Here is a 19,157-nt window from a genome sequence, read left to right on the forward strand (position 1 = left end):
AGAGGATTATTATTATTATTATTATTATTATTATTATTATTATTATTATTATTATTTTATTCCCAGCTCAAAGACCCAGAAAATATCTTCAACAAAACTATAGAAGAAAAGTCTGCTAATCTAAAAAGAGATTCCTATAATAGTACATGAAACTAACAGAACACCAAAGAAATTGGAGTAGAAAAGAAAATCTACTGTCCCCATAATAATCAACACAATAAATATACAGAGCAAACAAAGAATTTAAAAACAGCAAGGGAAAAAGGTCAAGTAACTTATAAGGCAGACCTATCAGAATTATACCCGATTTCTCATCTGAGACTCTAAAAGCAAGAAGTGCCTGGGCAGAAGTCTTGCAGAGCCTAAAAGAACACAGATGTCAGTCTAGACTACTATACCCAGCAGATGTTGAACATATAAAGAAGCAAAAATCAAACAAACTAACTATTGAGTTCAAGTGTTATTCTGTGAAACCGTGGAGGTTCTGGATGACAGATTAGGTAATAACAGTTGGAAAATTATTTTATCCATGGGTTCAAAAGCAACTGTACTGACAGTAATTTCTCTGTTGTTTATACTTATTAAAAAATAAAATTCTGGGCTGGAGAGATGGCTCAGTGGTTAAGAGCACTGATTGCTATTCCGAAAGTCCTGAGTTCAAATCCCAGCAACCACATGTTGGCGCACAACCATCCGTAATGAGATCTGACGCACTCTTCTGGTGTGTCTGAAGACAGCTACAGTGTACTTACATATAATAAATAAATCTTTAAAAAATTATCCAAAAATTAAAATAAATAAATAAATAAATAAAATTCCAAAATTACAGAGATAATAAACATAAAGTAAGACATAAGTGAAAGTAAAACGTAGACTCTGGAAGAGAATGAGGAAGGATTCCAGTAAATTTCTGAAAAAAAATTAGGTTAAAAAAAGCATAGTTGCTGTGAATTCCCTTGTTCACCATATTGTTGACAATTACTCCACATTCTTGTCTAACAGACATTTGTTTAAAATTATTTTATCTATGCAAGAAAATTAACATTTTGATTAAACATATCTGAAAAAAATCATTAAAAGGAGCAAATTAAAATGGATAATCAACTATATTCTCTAAGAGCCAATATTTCTTGTGAATCCCAATCACACCCTCAAGAACAAGCTTAAGTACCATGTATTCTATATAACTTTTCCAGGGTTCTTTATCAGAATATCTTTTTGTGTCCTTGAGTCAAATTCTATAGTTTTCTATGTCTAGTATGGTAGTCAACAACATATCTTGTATAAGCATCTTCGTACATACTTGGTACCATCTGTGAAAATATACGTATGATTTGCCGATCTCTTTACCATTGGAAGTGTCTAACTGGAGTTATACGTAGAGAATGTTTAATAATTTGTTGTATTGTTAGAAACTATAAAAATTGTATAGTTAACATTTTCACATATTATGGTTTATACTGAAAATGTTACCATCATAAAATATTTCTCTGACCTAAATATTTACAGTTTCTACTTATATTTCTACCAATAAAAATTAATGATTTATCACATCTGGTATAAAATGGCATTGGTATCCAAACAACTTTAACACAAAAACTATAAGAAATTATGAACTTAATTTCTCAAGAAACCTTAAATGTTGGAGCAATATCATTAATCTTTCTGGATCAAAAAATGGAAAATTCAGAGGTAGTTATAATGACTCTTCTCCTCTGGATGGTCAAGAGTTTTAGGAAACCACCTAATTTCTCCAGCATCAGAATACTAATTTAATCACCAAATACCATTTTAATATTAAAAGTTAAAATATTAAGCAATGTTATTAAAGTACAGGCTTTTATTTCTATAATATAACATCCCTAATTTAATTTTGCTATTACATTAAAATTTCCAATCTATATCTATGCTTATGTCTCTAATACAAAACTTCAAGACGGCAAACCTATCTACAGAACAAAACTCATAGTTGGTATTTTATTCCCATATTCTCTCTCTTTAGTTGGTTCACACCATTTCCTCTAAACAAAAGCGATGTCTCTTTTTAACTGGTCCAAATCCAATTGAATCAACTAAGATATCTGATATTCACAATATGTTAGGTAGAATAGTTTTGATCACAGTTACTTCTTTCTTCATCTTACTTTTGTAACATTTTAGCATATTTACATATATACATATATATGTGTATATACTGACATTGAACTACACATGACTATTATTTTGTTACACACATTTATTTATTTATACTATTATTTATGATATAAGTAATCTACATACTGATTAAGTAACAAATTGTATATTCTATCTTCTATTACCTGCAAGTAAGAGAAGGTACATAACACACTAAGAACATAATATGTATTTTTTATTATTATCAGTGAAAAACTGGTAAGAAGTGCCACATAGAATCATTACTTATAGGTGTGGGGGGTATGTTTGTGTGTGTGTGTGTGTGTGTGTGTGTGTGTATGTGTATAAAACTTTATTCCAAAACAATTTTTTTCATTTCCTGATTCAAAAACTGATCCTAAAATAGCACAATTATATATAATATCAAACAATTACATAATTTTTAAATAGCCAGAGCATGAATTTCCATAGTTCAACTCAAAAAATATAGTTCAATTTAGATTTAAAATGTGTAAGCATAGGGATATTATAAATGATCAAATTAAAGAAATAAAATACATAAACTTTGAAAGCACTGAGATATAAAGGTACTGACCTGTATGTTTAAATCAAATCCGATTTCATGAAGACTATTTATAACAATCAAGCAATTGTGCAAAAATTGTTCTGAGCGTTTTGGTCGTGTGTACATATTTATAAAGTGAGTCTCAATCTGGAAGTCAAAACAAGTAGAGTCTGAATTAATGGAATATAAACAGATAAATGTAGGTTTCCTTTGTAGTACAGCAAATGATCATTTGGATTTTAGCATTTGAAACAGAATATTGTAGTCGACACTTAAATATAAAGAAAAAGTCACTGCTAAGAAGTAGCATTCACGTTTTTGAGTCACAATTAAGGCATTTAAAAGGACAGTTTACAAGAAATAAACTTCAAACCTTAATAACTATTCTCATTCAGAAGACTATCATTGGACAGGGAAATAACTCTTACCAAAAACGGGCAGTATGCCGCCATCTGTGCAGCAAACACAAGGCCATCAAGAAGGTCTGAGTCAAAATTCACTATCCATCTTTCATAGGGTAAACCTAAAGACAATAAATATAACAATATTTTAAGTTTTTTGAAATACAACATAGGAATTTAAAGAAAAATGTTTTTATTTTAAAAAAGCAATTTTTACGAATATTAGGCATGATGGTTACCTTTGGCAATGTGACACATTCACAGTCACCCAGGAAGAGTACACAGGATTGGCTATAGGACTCTCTCTGCATACAGAACTATTTCAGTTACATTAGCTGATATCGTAAATTATGTCAGACATCTTTCTCTTTGTCAACTGCTTCTTATTTCTACATGAACCAGTATGAACCAGTATTTTATGTGCTAACAAAACATAAATCTCATATTTTGGCTTTACTCACTTTTCCTTCCATTCTCCTCTCCTCCTCCCTCCCTCCCTCCCTTCCTTCCTTTCTTCCCACTTTTTAGAAAGAGCCTCATGGATGTGTCCCAGGGTAGCTTTGGACTATTTATGTAGAAGGTAACTTTGAAATCTGATTCTACTGCCTCAACTGCTGAAGTACTGGCCTTTCCGACTTATGCCAGCATATCATTCCATATGCTTTGTTCAAATGTTTGACCAATAATGAACATGTAAGAGTACTAAGGTTCAAAAGCAAAGCTATTCCTTGTAATTCTATGGTATTAACAAAATAATGAAAAGAACTCTCAAGTTACAAAGGGATTACTATATTTAAACTAGAATAAGTTAAAGTATCTAAGTATCAATCATATATCTGAAAAGCTATCCAAAATTTGGTGGTGAAGAGATTAGACAGAACTCATTGCTGTTGTTAATAGATTTTTCCTCATTTTCAAACTTTCCAAAAAAACAGATTCCCCATAGATTTGTTTGTGTACACACACACACACACACACACACACACACACACACACACACACACACACAATTACTGGAATCAAGCAGAATAAACAGGACAGCTAATCATAATCACTTATAAGCTGTTATGTCCTACTTTTTGACTCTATAGTTATATTACTGTCTTGTAATGCAAAATACATGTAGTCCACCACCAAAACATTCTTTAACACCTAACACATTTCAAAAGTATAAGGGTCAAGATTCTTCTGAGACTCAGTTGATCTTAAATATGACCTTAGTTGTAATCAAGGATTCATCTTCAGTTTCATACTGTGACTTCTCAAGTCCTCCTTGCAAGCAATCTAACCCTTCCACATATTGCCCAGTCTTAGTAGCTCTCTGAAAGCATGGCACAAGACTCAATGCCTCTTCAAAACTACCTTTTTGGTGCCTACCAAGACAGTACAACAACAAACAACAACAACAAACAAGAACTAGTGAAGATTTCTGTGCCAACTGGAGATGTAGCCTGCTCCTCCATAGAAACCACAATGCCATAGGCCTTTGTGTATGTCTTTCATGGTGATCCTGAGGAAGTATTTCCCTAGGTGATAACTTTTGAAAAGGTGATTCTTTTTTCTGGGGATTATCAGTTTAGGCTCTCTCCCTTCAGACAAATTAATTTGGATTTTGGCTAAATGGATCCATTCATGGACAGAATCTTGCCTTCTTCTTTCCTATTTTGTACACTTAAACATAGTTCTGAATTTTTTCCTCACTAGACATCCAACTGTGGTCTCTGGGAGCTTCATGCTTTCTTGCTGGTAATATACTTGACTTTTACTAGATACTAACACCCTACTTCTTACCAGTTTCATGTTGCATTTAAAAAGATTATATACATGTTATTATATCATTTCCTGTACTACCCTGAATTTACCCTACAGTTAGAGCATTCAGGGGTATGCTCTAATTGTAGGGTAAACTGTATGTCTAGCTTTTGCCATTTTAAGTATAGGAGCTTCCCCAAAACTCCTGGCTATTTCCTTGTACCTGCAGAAAACATTGGTACAAATACAGTTTTGTTTGTTAGTCTAATCTATCACAATATTAGAATTGTGTTGCTATAAAAATAACTTGACAAACACCAGCATGCAAGGACCTTTGCTGCTCAAGTATGGCTATTGGTAAGAAGAGGAGGAAGTGCTTTCTAGGACAATGTTGAACCAAACTTTAATAAAACTTTCTCTATTCCAATTCCATGTCTGTGCATTGTCTTTTATGTCAAAGGCTGCTGAGAAAATGTCACTAAAGTTTACATCAGGCTTAGGTATATCAAAGATTTCTTCTGCTTTTATGATAGCTCTTTTTATATAGGTTATTCTTTCTTCTATATTCTAAAGTTTTATACAAAAAGGCAGCTAAGTTGAATGAGCAACGCTGGCATCAGAAGGAAGGTTACTGAAAAAAGAAATATTAGACACTATCCAGTATTTACTGTAATACAAAATCTTCAGGGACTCAACAGCTTTATCTAGTTTTCAGTTCTCAGAAAAAAAAAAAGTGTTTCAAATGCTACTAGACACATTTAAATTAAAATTGACTTTGAGTTTCTATTTTCATCCAGTTTAATAGTATGTTCTTTCAAATAGGAATCTTAAAACTGAAATAAACCCAGGTGGTAGTGGTGGTGCATGCCTTTAATCCCAACATTCAGGAGGCAGAAGCAGGTGGGTCTCAGAGTTAGAGGCCAGCCTGGTCTACAGAGTTACAGGACGGCCAGGGCTACACAGAGAAACCCAGTCTGAAACCTGCAGTACCTTCCCACCCAAATAAAGGAAAAACATTGGTATAAAATAATATTAAGAAAAAATATTGTTTTTCAAAACAACATTAAATCATTTAGTGCAACAAAAATATAAATGCATTTATTTTTAATGAATATTAGAATTTGTAAATTAATTCTATTTTTTATTTCAAAATAATTTTATCAGTTTTAATGAGAAAAAATCATGTTACAAAATTTCAACCATTTTTTATTCACCTAAATATTACTAAGTATATTTATATTATAAAATTATTGTTATTATAAAAATCCTGTTATTTTAACTATCAGAATAAATGTACAAGTATATAAGGTATGGTAAGATTTTTTTCAACTTGAATATAATTTATTATAGTCAAATCAGTGTAACTAGTATATTCAATACTTTAAACATTTATCGTTGATTTCTATTGAAAATATTCAACATATCTGTTCTAGTTATTTTTACAAACATTTTATTGTGAAACTACATTTCACATTGAAACAATCTAACTTATTTTATTTTAATCAATGGTTGAGAAATGCTGATATCAATGAGTTTCTCTATTATATTTCTTACATCATGTAAGACTTGAAATAAACAAATTTGATACTTTTTACTATGAATTTATATATTCAAGGCATGTGATTAATACAAAACCAAAACCTATTAATTTACGCATAATAACATAGAACTGTTTAATGAAAATGATCATACCAATTTTATCATTTTTCCATATATTCGTTCGTTGATTTTCATAGTTTGTATTCAACCAACTAAGTAGAATCCTTTCAGAATTGGAATATATGTTGCTGGATGCAAAACAAGGGTTGATTTTTGGTTTATGCTCCCCCTGCATGATTGGCATAGAACTGGAAGCATGTGGTGTCACCCGAGATAGAATTGTAACCTGGAATTTGAAAAGAAATAGTTAATAGAATCAGATGGAAAATAAAATCATGTTTGAAAAGTTAATTATCCCAGGTACATTAGTAAGGGAAGATATTAGTATTTCTGGTTTAATGTACCCACTCAGGAATAAGAGAAAAGAAGAGAGATATGCCAGTAATGGTAATGTTTAATATTCAGCTTTTTGCTTGCATACCATTTACATTGGGGTTCTATAATGTGCAATTTATAACAAGACGCTTCTTAATTTAAAAAACAAAAAAGCTATACTTGACAACAGATCTGTGAGAATCAATTCATCAAAATGTGAAATTGGCACGATTATCCTATTCTTACAGTCCAGAATTTTATACATCTGCATGAGTTGCTCTTTTGTTGCTATAACAAAATATGTGAAAAGAGCAATTTAAGGAGAAGGGCTTCATATTGGCTCAGTTTCACAGTTCAGAAGTCACTGTACCTGGAACATGAAATAACTGCTCACATTGTAACCACAGTCAGAAAGCAGACATGGGTGAATGCTGGTACTCAAATTGCTTTCTTTTTATTCCCTTTGGATCCTAACCTATAGAATGCTATTACCTTTATTTAGAGGGATTTTTTCAGCTTAATTTGCCTAATCTAGATATTCTCTCAAAGATATGTCCAGAGGTTTTCTTCCAGATTCTGTTGTAAGCGTAACTTTTATTTGCCAGAAGCAACTTGTCTCAGTCTTACTGCTGAGTAAACTCACTGCTCCTGCTGACCTGCACTGAACAGCATGTACTCAGGAACAAAGTCAACTCCACTTCATACAAATCACTGTACTGACTCCCAACTGACTCCACCCTAACTGGATTTCAACTCCACTGAATTTGAGACAACTGACTTACTGCATTCTCTCTGTGTTCTTAATCAGTTGTTCTCTTAAAGAGTTGGATGTATCTATCCTGTCCAGTCTTTCTCTGGTTCATCACATTATCTATCCCTCAATTATATGTCATTGTTTAGGATTAAAGGTATGTACTATGGGCATGTCTGTATTTAGCCAAAGGGATTAAAGGTGTGTAGTATGTCTGTATTCTGGCTGGATCACACAAACCTGTGCAGTCATGTTGCTAGACTAAAAGTCGTCTACATCAATTTGATAGTCAACATTACCTATTATATCATACATTTTGATATTTTGTTAGTTGATGACAGTGTCTCATTTATCTCAAGCTGGCCTATAACTTGCTATATACACAAGGATTGCCTTGCAGTCCTGATTTTCATGCCTCTCCCTCCTAAATTGAGAATATAAGTATGTGACACTATGCCTGGCATATGTTTATTTAAGCAAATAAACTGTACAAAAGTATATTTCTAATTCAATGGACATTTATCTCATGCTGTTAACTACAGTATAAAAATGTCACAGCCTCATTCACTACATGTTCACTATCTCTGATAAGTACAGAAATATAGCAGAGAGTTATTAAGAATTGCACTTTACTGTGGAATTGAAATTGATTCTAGATGCAACAATCTGAGATTTATTATTTTATTACGTATTTAGAGATATAAACACACAATTATGGAATGACAAAAATGAGTCAGTTCAACTATTTGTTACATTGTATATGCAGTACTACTTAAGTTCACTGATATATTCTGATAACATTCATGAGTAGTTCTCTAATATCTTGGATATGGCGAACAAAATCTGAGTGACATATGTTCTAGAGAAATGGTTGCCCTGTTCACCTCCCCATTCTGAAAAATTTTTTCTGTAGACACCTGAAAACCAGCACTAAAAGGAATGGTTTCCTGACAAAGCCACCCAAAGAAAAACCACTTCTGAAACAAATATACTTTTCTCAGAGCCTGCTTTTGCGATAATCCAATCTAAGATACATTTATATTCAGGAATATTAACCTCAGCAAAAGGAGTCTCATGACTTTATGTCTCAAATAGCGTCAATTAAAAAAACGTGAGTGGTACCAAACTGTTTTTTCCTTTATAAATTGGAAACTATAAAATTTTTTCGCCAACTAATTTTGGTATAGAATATTAAAATTTTATCTGACTTATAGGTAAGATAAAACATAAAATATAAACATGAAATGCATTATTTTAGCATGATTTTAAATTTCTGTGATAGAAATATAACATGTATTAGGTACTTATGTCCTTATCTCAAATGTCATATACTTTAAAATGCAAGTGAAAATATTGGAAATGGATTCCTAGCCCTTTCTGGGGAATAACAAATGATGAGTTACTTGACTAAAGATGATGTGATAAATGTTTGGGATCCATGATCTGAGCTACTTTAGAATTGACCTATCAAATGTTACCTCTACTTTAGAAAGGGAATAAGCTTTGCAAGTGAAACTTGACTAGGTACACAGATTTAATGATGGGCTCACATGGATAATAGTGGTATACACTAATAAAGAATGAGTGAAAATATACACAGTATTTCTAGAGAAGTGTTTAAAAATTACCACTGCTGAAATAACTTGCAATTTTCACTGTGCAACAATATATTTCTTTAAGTATTGTAATATACATAGATCTATATAAATGTTGGAGTATAGACAGCACAATACCTCAATTCACGCAAATCAAACACATTTTGATGAAAATGATAATACTGTTTAACATATAAAGTTACAGAAGTATGAATTAATGGAATGAAATGCAAAATACAGAGGACAGCATGTCTTGTTAAATCTGTCAGCTAATTCTTCAATGTAGGTAAAGTAATTTCAGAAATCTACACTCACAACTTTCCTATACTCGTTTACACCACCATTTTTGTTAAAGGCCTGATTCATGAATAAGCATCAATAAATTGGCCTTTGATAGAACAGAGTACTAGGCTATAAAAATAAAAGCATATAGAAGACTTACAATTAATAACACTGAGAAAATTATCAAATATATGTATGTATACTTATATGCACATATATCTCAATACACATGTACTTAATACACACATATACTTATCACACCCCTGCCAAGTGCACTTCTAGTTCTCTGAGTGTTGTTGTTATATTTGCCTTATTGTTTCCATTAGAAGTGCCATTTGTATTAAATTTCATTTGCACATAAAATATATTTTAAGTTAGTTTAAATAGATCTCTGCCTATTAACTGCACAGAGAGAATTAACGTCCAGTTTATAAACTTTCTTTTAGGTATAAGGATGCCTGATGGTTTAACACTGATACAAAAATAAATTAATAATTATACCTGGTGCAAAAGTAAATCTTTAAGAGATCAAAGTTAACTGAGACTCCAGATGAAGACTATATATTAAACCTCAGTGTCAAATTTCAGCACTGAGTGAGGCTTCATATCTTAAGAATGCTCCATGGCTAGAAAATCAAAGGAAATTTAGAAATGAAGGTATTCCTGCACTGAATTGGTCCATGGCCACTAGATATTAGTTTTATGGCCACTTCTGACTTGAATGGGGACTGAGTGGATCTCTGGAAGATGTGACATATGCCAAAGCTGCTTTATTATGACTATCTGGGGCTACTACCTGTATAAAACAACTAATAAGTTCCACTATGACAGTGAAGATTTCCTCCAGTCTTAGTTATGACTGTACCTGGTAAAACAAAGTGGGTGCTATGCAACTGATGACATGAAGATAATATACAAATATTATGTTTGTTTACAGGACAAAATAAAGCAGGAATTACCAATATCACAGCAATAAGATTAATGTTCAAGCATTTGTTCCCAATAGAGAAAATATTTTCTTGAAGGACTTAAAGTATATTGATATCTGCAACTTTGGGATAGGTAGACTCTCAGTAAGACTCCCATATAGAATATGGTGGCTACTTTATTAAAATGAAAATTAAATGAAGAGCACTTGTAGTAACAACTAATCTATTCATATCTCAACTATGTGGACAAACCTCATAAAAAGCAAAATAGAAAAATATAATAAAGAGTACATTATACAACTCAAATATGTAAATTTTGGTTATGTAAATACTACAAGTTATAATCCTAAGCAACTAAAATTTCATAAACTAACTTACTTCCTCTGATTTTATAAAAGTCTGCTTATGCACCTTAACTCAACGAATATATCTAATTTCTTCTTATAGAACACAATTCAGTAAATATGGATTAAACCCCAAAAGTACAATATGAAAACAAACTGCTATAGGAAGCTACATTGATAATAGCCATGAAACAAGATAATAAAGGAAAACAATTGAAAGCTAAAAAATGAAATCTCATTGGAGTAGAAACAGGGCTAAAAAAAGGAGTAGGTCCTACAACTCTAATTCTGGATAATGCTTGTGTATATGGTGCTTCACATAAAGGTAGTAACAAACCTTCTGACTATTATTTTATTATATAATATAATATTAACTTAAAATATTATTAATATTATATAAAAAGTTTATATTAACTGAATTTAGAAAAATGTTTAATCAGAAGGGCTGATCCATACATGAAAGCATAGTACTAAGGAGAGAAGACAACAACCATAACTGTGGATGATTCCAAACAGAAGGAAAACGTAAATTATTTGAACCATTGTGCTTTAAAATTCCTTATAACATCATTTCCTAAACTATTGCACAACTCGTGGGAATGAAGAACAACAACAAAATAACAGCAAAGTAGAGTGGAAATATTACCTTGTATATCTGAAGAAATACATCTGTCCATGCCCTTTTACTCCAGGCTTCAAAATTATCCATCTCTATATTAACAGAATAGTTTCGCTTAAGTGGGGCGAGAGCTGTGCTTTCAGTGGATGTCTTTAAGGAATAAAATACAACAGTAGAAATAAAAATGCAAAGCAAATACTAGTGTCAAGGTTTAATTATGGTATAGGATTTTCTATTTTCATAAAACATTCAGATGTTCATTTTTATACATGCATTAAGATGTTTAACTTTGTGAAAGCATTGACGCTATGCACACAGAGAATTTCCAGGGATAAAAGTATTGCCATGTCTAGTAAAAGAGATGGAAAGGGAAACAAAGTTCACCTGGCCTGAGTCCAGAAAATCCACACACTTTTAAATAACAGACAAGAACTCAACATAAGACAATAATAGTACAGTTACCTGACCCTTTTTACCATGTCAAATGGTAAGTAAAGGACTTCCACAACTATAAATAACTTACCTAAAAAATAATTCTGTCAGCAAGAGGCTTTCATATAATACACTCCATACTTTGAGAAAACTAACATTTCTTGTTTAATGTTTCTGCTCTCTTACTACTACTAAAAGGGTAGTACCAAGTCTTTGTAACATTTAAGTAATGTTTTCTAGACAAAATAAATTCCTAGAATTTATATTTAAAGATAAAATTACATAGGTCTATGCATTTTTCCTTTGTACATCCTCAGTGGATAAAATGTGTGTATGAGGAATGGAGTTTGAATTCCCATCACCCACTTAAAGTGGGGTAAGAATAGTGGCCTGCCTTTAGTATCACTGTCCAAAAGGCAGACAAGTGGGATTCACTAAAGCAATATGGCAAGCTAGAAAAGATGAATCACCTCTGTCTAGCTTCAAATCCAACAGCCTGACAGTCTGTCTTAAACTAGAAGACAGAATGCAAAGTAAACACTTCACATTACTCACTGGCTTCCATATGCTTGAGCACACATGATATTTCATACACACACACAGACTTGTACCCACCCATACACATGCAAACAGGCATACATGCATGCATATCATACACATAGACCTGTAAGTAAAAGAAATTCATTAATTCATTTTTGTACAGGAATATCATAAAAAATTTTAATCAATGTCCTCCCTTACACACACACAGACACACACACACACAATCTATTACAATAGGCTTCAGTTTTAGGATATTTTAGATATAAAGTCTAAACTGCACTCATTTTTAAAAGACCACATATTAATAAGTTTAATGACTATATAGATTATTCTTAGAAATTATCTTACTGTAATTTCCAGCCACTTCTCATAATCTGTTGGTTCAAGTAAAAATTCTGGCAGCACATGAGAAATGCATCCACCTTGAGCACTAAAAGAAAACCCCAAATTAGAGAATCATTATAGACATTTGGTATGACTTTCAGTTAAATTATTTCAATAGTGTCGGAGTTGCTATGTTAATTGAATAATTAACTTACAATCTCTTAATAACAAAATTATGCATGATATTACTTTTATAAAATTTGATTAATAAGAAAAACTTAATGTTTATAATCACATTTTTCTATGTTCATATGTTGCCTGAATATGTAGTAACTTATGATTTGTGTCTTATTAGTCAATGCAATATTTTATTATTGTCCTAACAACTAGTATTTCAAAAGCATCTATAAAATGTGTAAGTACAAAAAAGTTAACCTATGAGATCATTAGTCATCTAATTCAAATGAATGACTATCAGCTGATAGGCCTAAAACTGTAATATAAGCTATTAATCAAATATTATTTTTCCAAATGACATATTGAAAACTGTGAAATAGTTTATTGTATAAACTTGTGATAGTATAAACTGTGATAAATTTTAAATTATGTACATATATAACTGAACACATCAAACATATGAATATATACACATACTATTTCAACAGTCAACTTTCAAAAGTAATTTAATCTGCCCTCTTTTATATGGATGCCTATCAATAGAACCATCAAACAGAAATCAAGTACATTAAGTTGCAAAGTGCTTTCTAGTGGAGATTTGAGTGTTCAACTCATTTAGTGCACACAGAGAAGCATTATGCAGAACAGCATTAATGAACAACTCTACAAATAATGCTCAATATAGGATGTATGTTCAGTAGTTTATTCCTGTGGTTACAGAGAAGTGAGGGAAAAAATCATTAAGAAAAGAGGTTTAAGACGGTACTAAAAAGTAAAACCTTGACAGGCTTACTAATGAGTCATAATAGAAATGTGAGGAAGGAGACTTGTGAAATTGAAGTAGTTAGCAGAGTTCTAGAGTTTTTCAATCCTGTATGGTTCTGCAACAGTCTACACTAATACAAGCAGCAAAAAACAACATCTATTGCTTTGAGTTTATTCAGCCAATTCTTAACCTATGTATATTGTGCCTACAAACTGCCATCAAAATTAAGCTACTACAGTGTTACATAAAGTCCTTTTTTCCCCTTTATAACACTACTCATTAGCAGAAATGACCAACCTGAGGCCAAAATGAGAATTGCAGTACTTATATTGCTATTAAACTCACATTTTATGAAATAGTTTCAGATTAAAACAAAAGACAACTCATAGACATATGCAGAAACTAGAATATTTCCTTGTGACTAAAGCAATGCATTATTTCAGAAGCAAGTCATCATTTATAACAAAGGCTATTCGCAGGTTAATGAAACAGGACCAATTAAATGTGAGCTTCTCAAGAAGGAAGATTACCTTTTATGAGTATCCTATTGTGCAGCAGAATATAGCTGTGTAAAAGTTGAGGATGATTAATGTACTTGTTGATACTAATATTCACATTTGTTTTTCATTTTGAGTATTTCTTAAGGCCTAATTTTACTACTCCATATTTATTATGTTTATGTGTCACCAATAAATTTTAAGTCTACTTTTTCACCATATAGAAAATTACATTTAATGACATATTTAACTATACTTTTATATAGATTTACTGCTAGAGCATTCTAAGTTCATGATGACTATTTCAAAATAATAATAAATATAATGATTTAATCAATACTAAGCAAAGTCTTCAAACAGTGAGGTCTTTAAAATTCTACCTTAATCTCTAAACATGACTCATGTAACCAGTAAAAAGGTTCTTAGCTATGCAAAAGTCCTTACCCTCTGAGTTACCAATTTAAGAAGTGAAGCAAATAGCATTTACAATTACAACAGCGTTCTGAATTTTAATCCATTTGTTTACTTGATAAGACATATGCACATATCTTGGATTAATGGCCCAATTTTATTAACCACACTGCCACTTTCTAAATGTTAAGCAATTTTTATCACAGTCAACATATCCTGACAGACATGCATTTGCTGATAAAGAGCAAATAAATCTGAATGCCTTGGCTTTAATGCCAAAATCATTCTCCCATACCTTGCAATGCTCGCATCATAAAATGTCAAAACAAGAATGACCAATGTTAATGTCAATGCTTCTGGGAAATAATGTAATCAACACAAGTGCCACAGTGCTAAGTATTTAGACCTTCTTTTGCACCAAGTGAATAGTCCATTAAGTTATATAAATGTCATTTTTAAGCACATGTATCTAAAATTTGTCTTATTTATATAGTGAGTTTACTTTACTAAATTAGTCCACTGAAGATTTAAAGTAAAAAATGAATTAAAATAAAAAATATAACATTTTATTTCAAAATGTCAACATTTTAAAAAAGTACCCAATATCTAACAAGGTCCCAATCTCTTACAAGGACAAAAGTCCTACCTGTGTCTCTGACCTCACTTAACTTGGAGATCTTTTGTCTATAAACTCTCATCACAGGACTTAGTATTCTAGCACAGGTATTTTTAGTAGGACACAATTCAATGCATAAAAGTATATTACAGTTAAAATTATTTACATAATTGTAATTTTGTCATTTTCTATAACTGATCTAATTTTCCCATTCTTACCTTGGCTTCAATTAGAGCAGCAGTTTTCAATATATGGTTCATGACCCCTTTGGGGGTTGCATATCAGATATTTATATTACTATTCATAACAGTAGCAAAATTACAGTCATGAAATAGCAACAAAATAATTGTATGGTTCTCTGTCACCACAGCATATGGAACTGTATTGAAGGGTTATAGCAGTAGGAAGGTTTAGAATCACAGATTTAGAGATTTAGAGAAAAAAATGAAAACTTTAAAATTTATATAAGCTAAGTTTGGGTAATGTCATATAGCTTCATGAATCTCTCTGTTGTTAGTGGAAAAATCTCAGATTTTCAGATCTATCCATTCGTTATTAGCACCACTAATGAAACAACATCGCTTCAGGGGAGAGTCAGTAAAGACTCAATTTAAACCTCCTAAAATTTGCAATACCATGTAAAGTAACACATACACTTTTATGTTTCCAATTGTTTTTTCTAAAGGAGGTGTAGTGGTTTTCTAAAGGAGGTGTGGATAGGTATACACATCTAAGAGTGTGAAGGCTTGGCCCATAGGTAGTGGCACTATTAGGACGTGTGACTTTTTTCAAGTAGGTGTGTCATTGTGGGGGTAGGCTTTGAGGTCTCATGCTCAATCTCTACCCTGTGTGGAACACCGTCTCCTGTTGCCTTTCGATCAAGATGTAGAACTTGCAGTACCTTCTCCAGCATAATCTGTGTCTGGATGCTGCCATGCTTCCTGCTATGATGATAATGAACTAAGCCTCCGAACCTGTAAGCCAGCCCTAATTAAATGTTTTCCTTTATAAGAATTGGCTTAGTCATGGTGTCTCCTGTAAGCAATAAAAAGCCAAACTAAGATACAAGGGTTACAAAATTATCTCAGGTTTCTCAGAATCTGGATCTGTAATTCATTTGAACTGAAATGAGACAGGATTAGGGCACTCATATGTGTATCTATCCATGACAGTTTTTAATCTTTTAATTCCTTTTTTTTTTTTCAAGACAGGGTTTCTCTGTGTAGCCCTGGCTGTCCTAGAACTCACTCTGTGAACCAGGCTGGCCTCAAACTCAGAAATCTGCCTGCCTCTACCTCCCAAGTGCTGCGATTAAAGGTGTGCGCCACCACTGTCTGGCTAATATTTTTAAATTTCATACATTTGTACAAAGTATCCTCACACACACTCCACATTCTACCCTCCATTTCTCCTAGATCCTCCTCCAAATACATTCTATTTGCATTTTCATGTCCTCTTTTCTTCTTTAGTAACACACTGAGTTCAATCAATAGTGCAGTCATGAACCTGGGCATTGAGTTAATCCACTGGAACATGAGCAATCTACCAGAGTACACTTTTCTTAAGAAAATTGACTGTTCTTTCCCACGAAGTTCTATGAGGACTTTTGATACTTCCCCTCACCTATGCCAGAATGTTGCCAGGCTTAATCTTGTACCTATCTTATGCCTATAACCCCATCTGCTGTGCCATGGTCATGTTATGAGTTAACATTCAACAGATGGTTAGACACTATGACATTTTCAAGAAAGCACATGCTGCTTCTTTCAGAGAAGGGTACCTTGCATCCCTTCTCTCAGCCATACCAAGAATCAAGAGATCCTCTGTCACTGACTCAACTACTCCCCACTATTCACATAACCTGTTATTCATAGGGCAGGTTCAAGGCTAGGCACTCATCGCACCTCTATATACTTAATAGTAAACTGCATAAAAGGTTGCCTAAATCATTCTTGAACTTCGTCACTTTTTGAAACTTAAAATTTTAGAGCTTTATTTCTAGGCCATGAAGAAAATAAGACAATTAAGATTACTATGATAGCGAAAATTTCCCAATGCACACATTTAAAAAAGAATATTATTTAATTTGTATTTTGCACTGAGTCCTTGTTCTTTGCTCTTTTTCACTCACAATAAAGCAAACAAATATGTAAATATCTGCATATGTATATATTAGCATAAAGCTTAAAACGATAATATAGTGAAGTGGTAGCATGAAGGCAGTATGTTCAGTATCTATGTGTGAGGATTTTAAGTAAACAAGAATGCTGAAAATTAAGGTAAAAGAATCAATATAAATTTACCAACCTTGTCCTCAAATTTCAAAATAACATTACCTTTTCATTTTATAACAACTTGTCAGTTAATAGCTGTAGATTAATACAGACCTCACAATACAGACCTCACAATAACATGTATACTATTCTTTATTAGCACTTATGGAACTTCTCCCTAGCCTTATGCTTTAATATTCATACCTTAACTATGAAAACAAGTAGTTTGTAATATCTGCAAACTAAGATGACACTACCAGTATTCTAATGATATTTTTAAGGTTTTTTTTTTTTTTTTAAGCACTGGATTTATGACATATATGCCTGCAAAATAGGCCATGGAATAGGATCATTCACATCATCTCACAACTTATCGTTAACCTAATTAGCATCATAAATCTTGTGGGTAACTGTCAGCAAATTGCTTGAACAAGCCAACCTAATGATCTGGGTACATGATGACATTTGAGTGGTAGTATATTAGATTATGCATCCCAAAAGTGCAAGGGCTATTTATGTTAACTAGTGTGTACTTAACCACTATAAAATATATTACAATCTGTATAGCAAGAGATATTTAAGGAAAGACCAATTATTAACTTTAGTTTATCCATGCACTCATATGTCTATCCATTTATCAATTCAGGGAAGTCTTGATTACATGTTTAATCTAGTATATCTTAGCTCTTACGTGATAAAGTCTAGAAGTGAGGCATGCTGCGAATGTAGTTGTATCACCCTTTCAACTTTATCCACAGGTAAGGACTGGTTTGAGTTAATTCCAGGTGGCAGTTTTCCACTCAAGTGAAGTATCACATCATAAATTGTCTTATTATATTTGGAAAAATCATATTGTCTGGAAAATTTCTTAGGTGGTGAGGATGATGAATAGAATTGTATTTTCTGAACTTCCCTATAAGTAAAAAGGAATAAATGAACAACAGTCTCAAAATTTTACTTTATGCAAAAAATAATTATCATAACTAAAACAAATAATATTAAGGTAGAGAGCACTAAATTCTAAAATGCAATTCATGTGGCTACTGTTTGTAAGCACAAATTAAATTTTACACTATCTATTTTACATAACAATCACTAATGCTGCAATTGAGGTGCTGAAGGAATGGACTGGAAACAGACTGGGTTTGAGAAAAGACATTAAGGGTTGATTACTGATTTTACTGCATATTAATGTACTAATTAACTTAAATTCACTGGGTACAATCTTGCATTGTATAATCTAAATACATTTTTCATAGCTTCCCATATAATATAAACTTTAAATACATATCATAAATAATCTGATGTATACCCCCGAATTAGATGTCACCAAACATGGCTGCTTCCTTCTATAAACTAACTCTATTTTCATTGTTAACAGTTTACAGGCATATGCTAAGGCTGTGTTTGTATATCAGCCAGTGGGATTAAAAGTGTGTCATTCTAGCAGGATCAGCGAGAACTAGGTCTTTGGATGTGATCCCTTGCCAGAACATCCATGTTGCTACATTAAATTTTCTTTACAAAGGTTCATAGGAAAAGGAGAAAAAAATCAGTCAAGGTTAAATTAAACAAGAAAAAGGAAAGGGCATGTGATAGAATGGAAGAGAACACATCAAAAGATGAAGGAAGACAGTGTGATGGGTACAAAAACATCATAGGTAAGTGAATAAGACTAAAGAACACTATGAACATGGTGGAGCACGTGTCCTTATTACATGTTGGAGCATCTTTTGGGTATATGCCCAGGAGTGGTATAGCTGGGTCCTCCGG

General features: G+C 32.3%; 1 protein-coding gene across 1 annotated transcript in view; it reads right to left on the reverse strand.

Annotated features, from left to right (window-relative positions):
- The window catches only part of Cfap47 (cilia and flagella associated protein 47), a 223,010-nt gene that overhangs the window by 127,157 nt on the left and 76,696 nt on the right, over positions 1 to 19,157 (reverse strand). Inside the window, exons 30-35 of the mRNA XM_031363967.1 lie at positions 18,076 to 18,297; positions 12,669 to 12,750; positions 11,373 to 11,495; positions 6,544 to 6,736; positions 3,127 to 3,221; positions 2,729 to 2,845 (exon numbers count right to left, since the gene is read on the reverse strand). Of these exons, the coding sequence (XP_031219827.1) occupies positions 2,729 to 2,845; positions 3,127 to 3,221; positions 6,544 to 6,736; positions 11,373 to 11,495; positions 12,669 to 12,750; positions 18,076 to 18,297 (832 nt within the window). The remainder of the gene's footprint in view (positions 1 to 2,728; positions 2,846 to 3,126; positions 3,222 to 6,543; positions 6,737 to 11,372; positions 11,496 to 12,668; positions 12,751 to 18,075; positions 18,298 to 19,157) is intronic.

The sequence above is a fragment of the Mastomys coucha genome, chromosome X (assembly GCF_008632895.1).
Source record: "Mastomys coucha isolate ucsf_1 chromosome X, UCSF_Mcou_1, whole genome shotgun sequence".
NCBI lineage: Eukaryota > Metazoa > Chordata > Mammalia > Rodentia > Muridae > Mastomys > Mastomys coucha.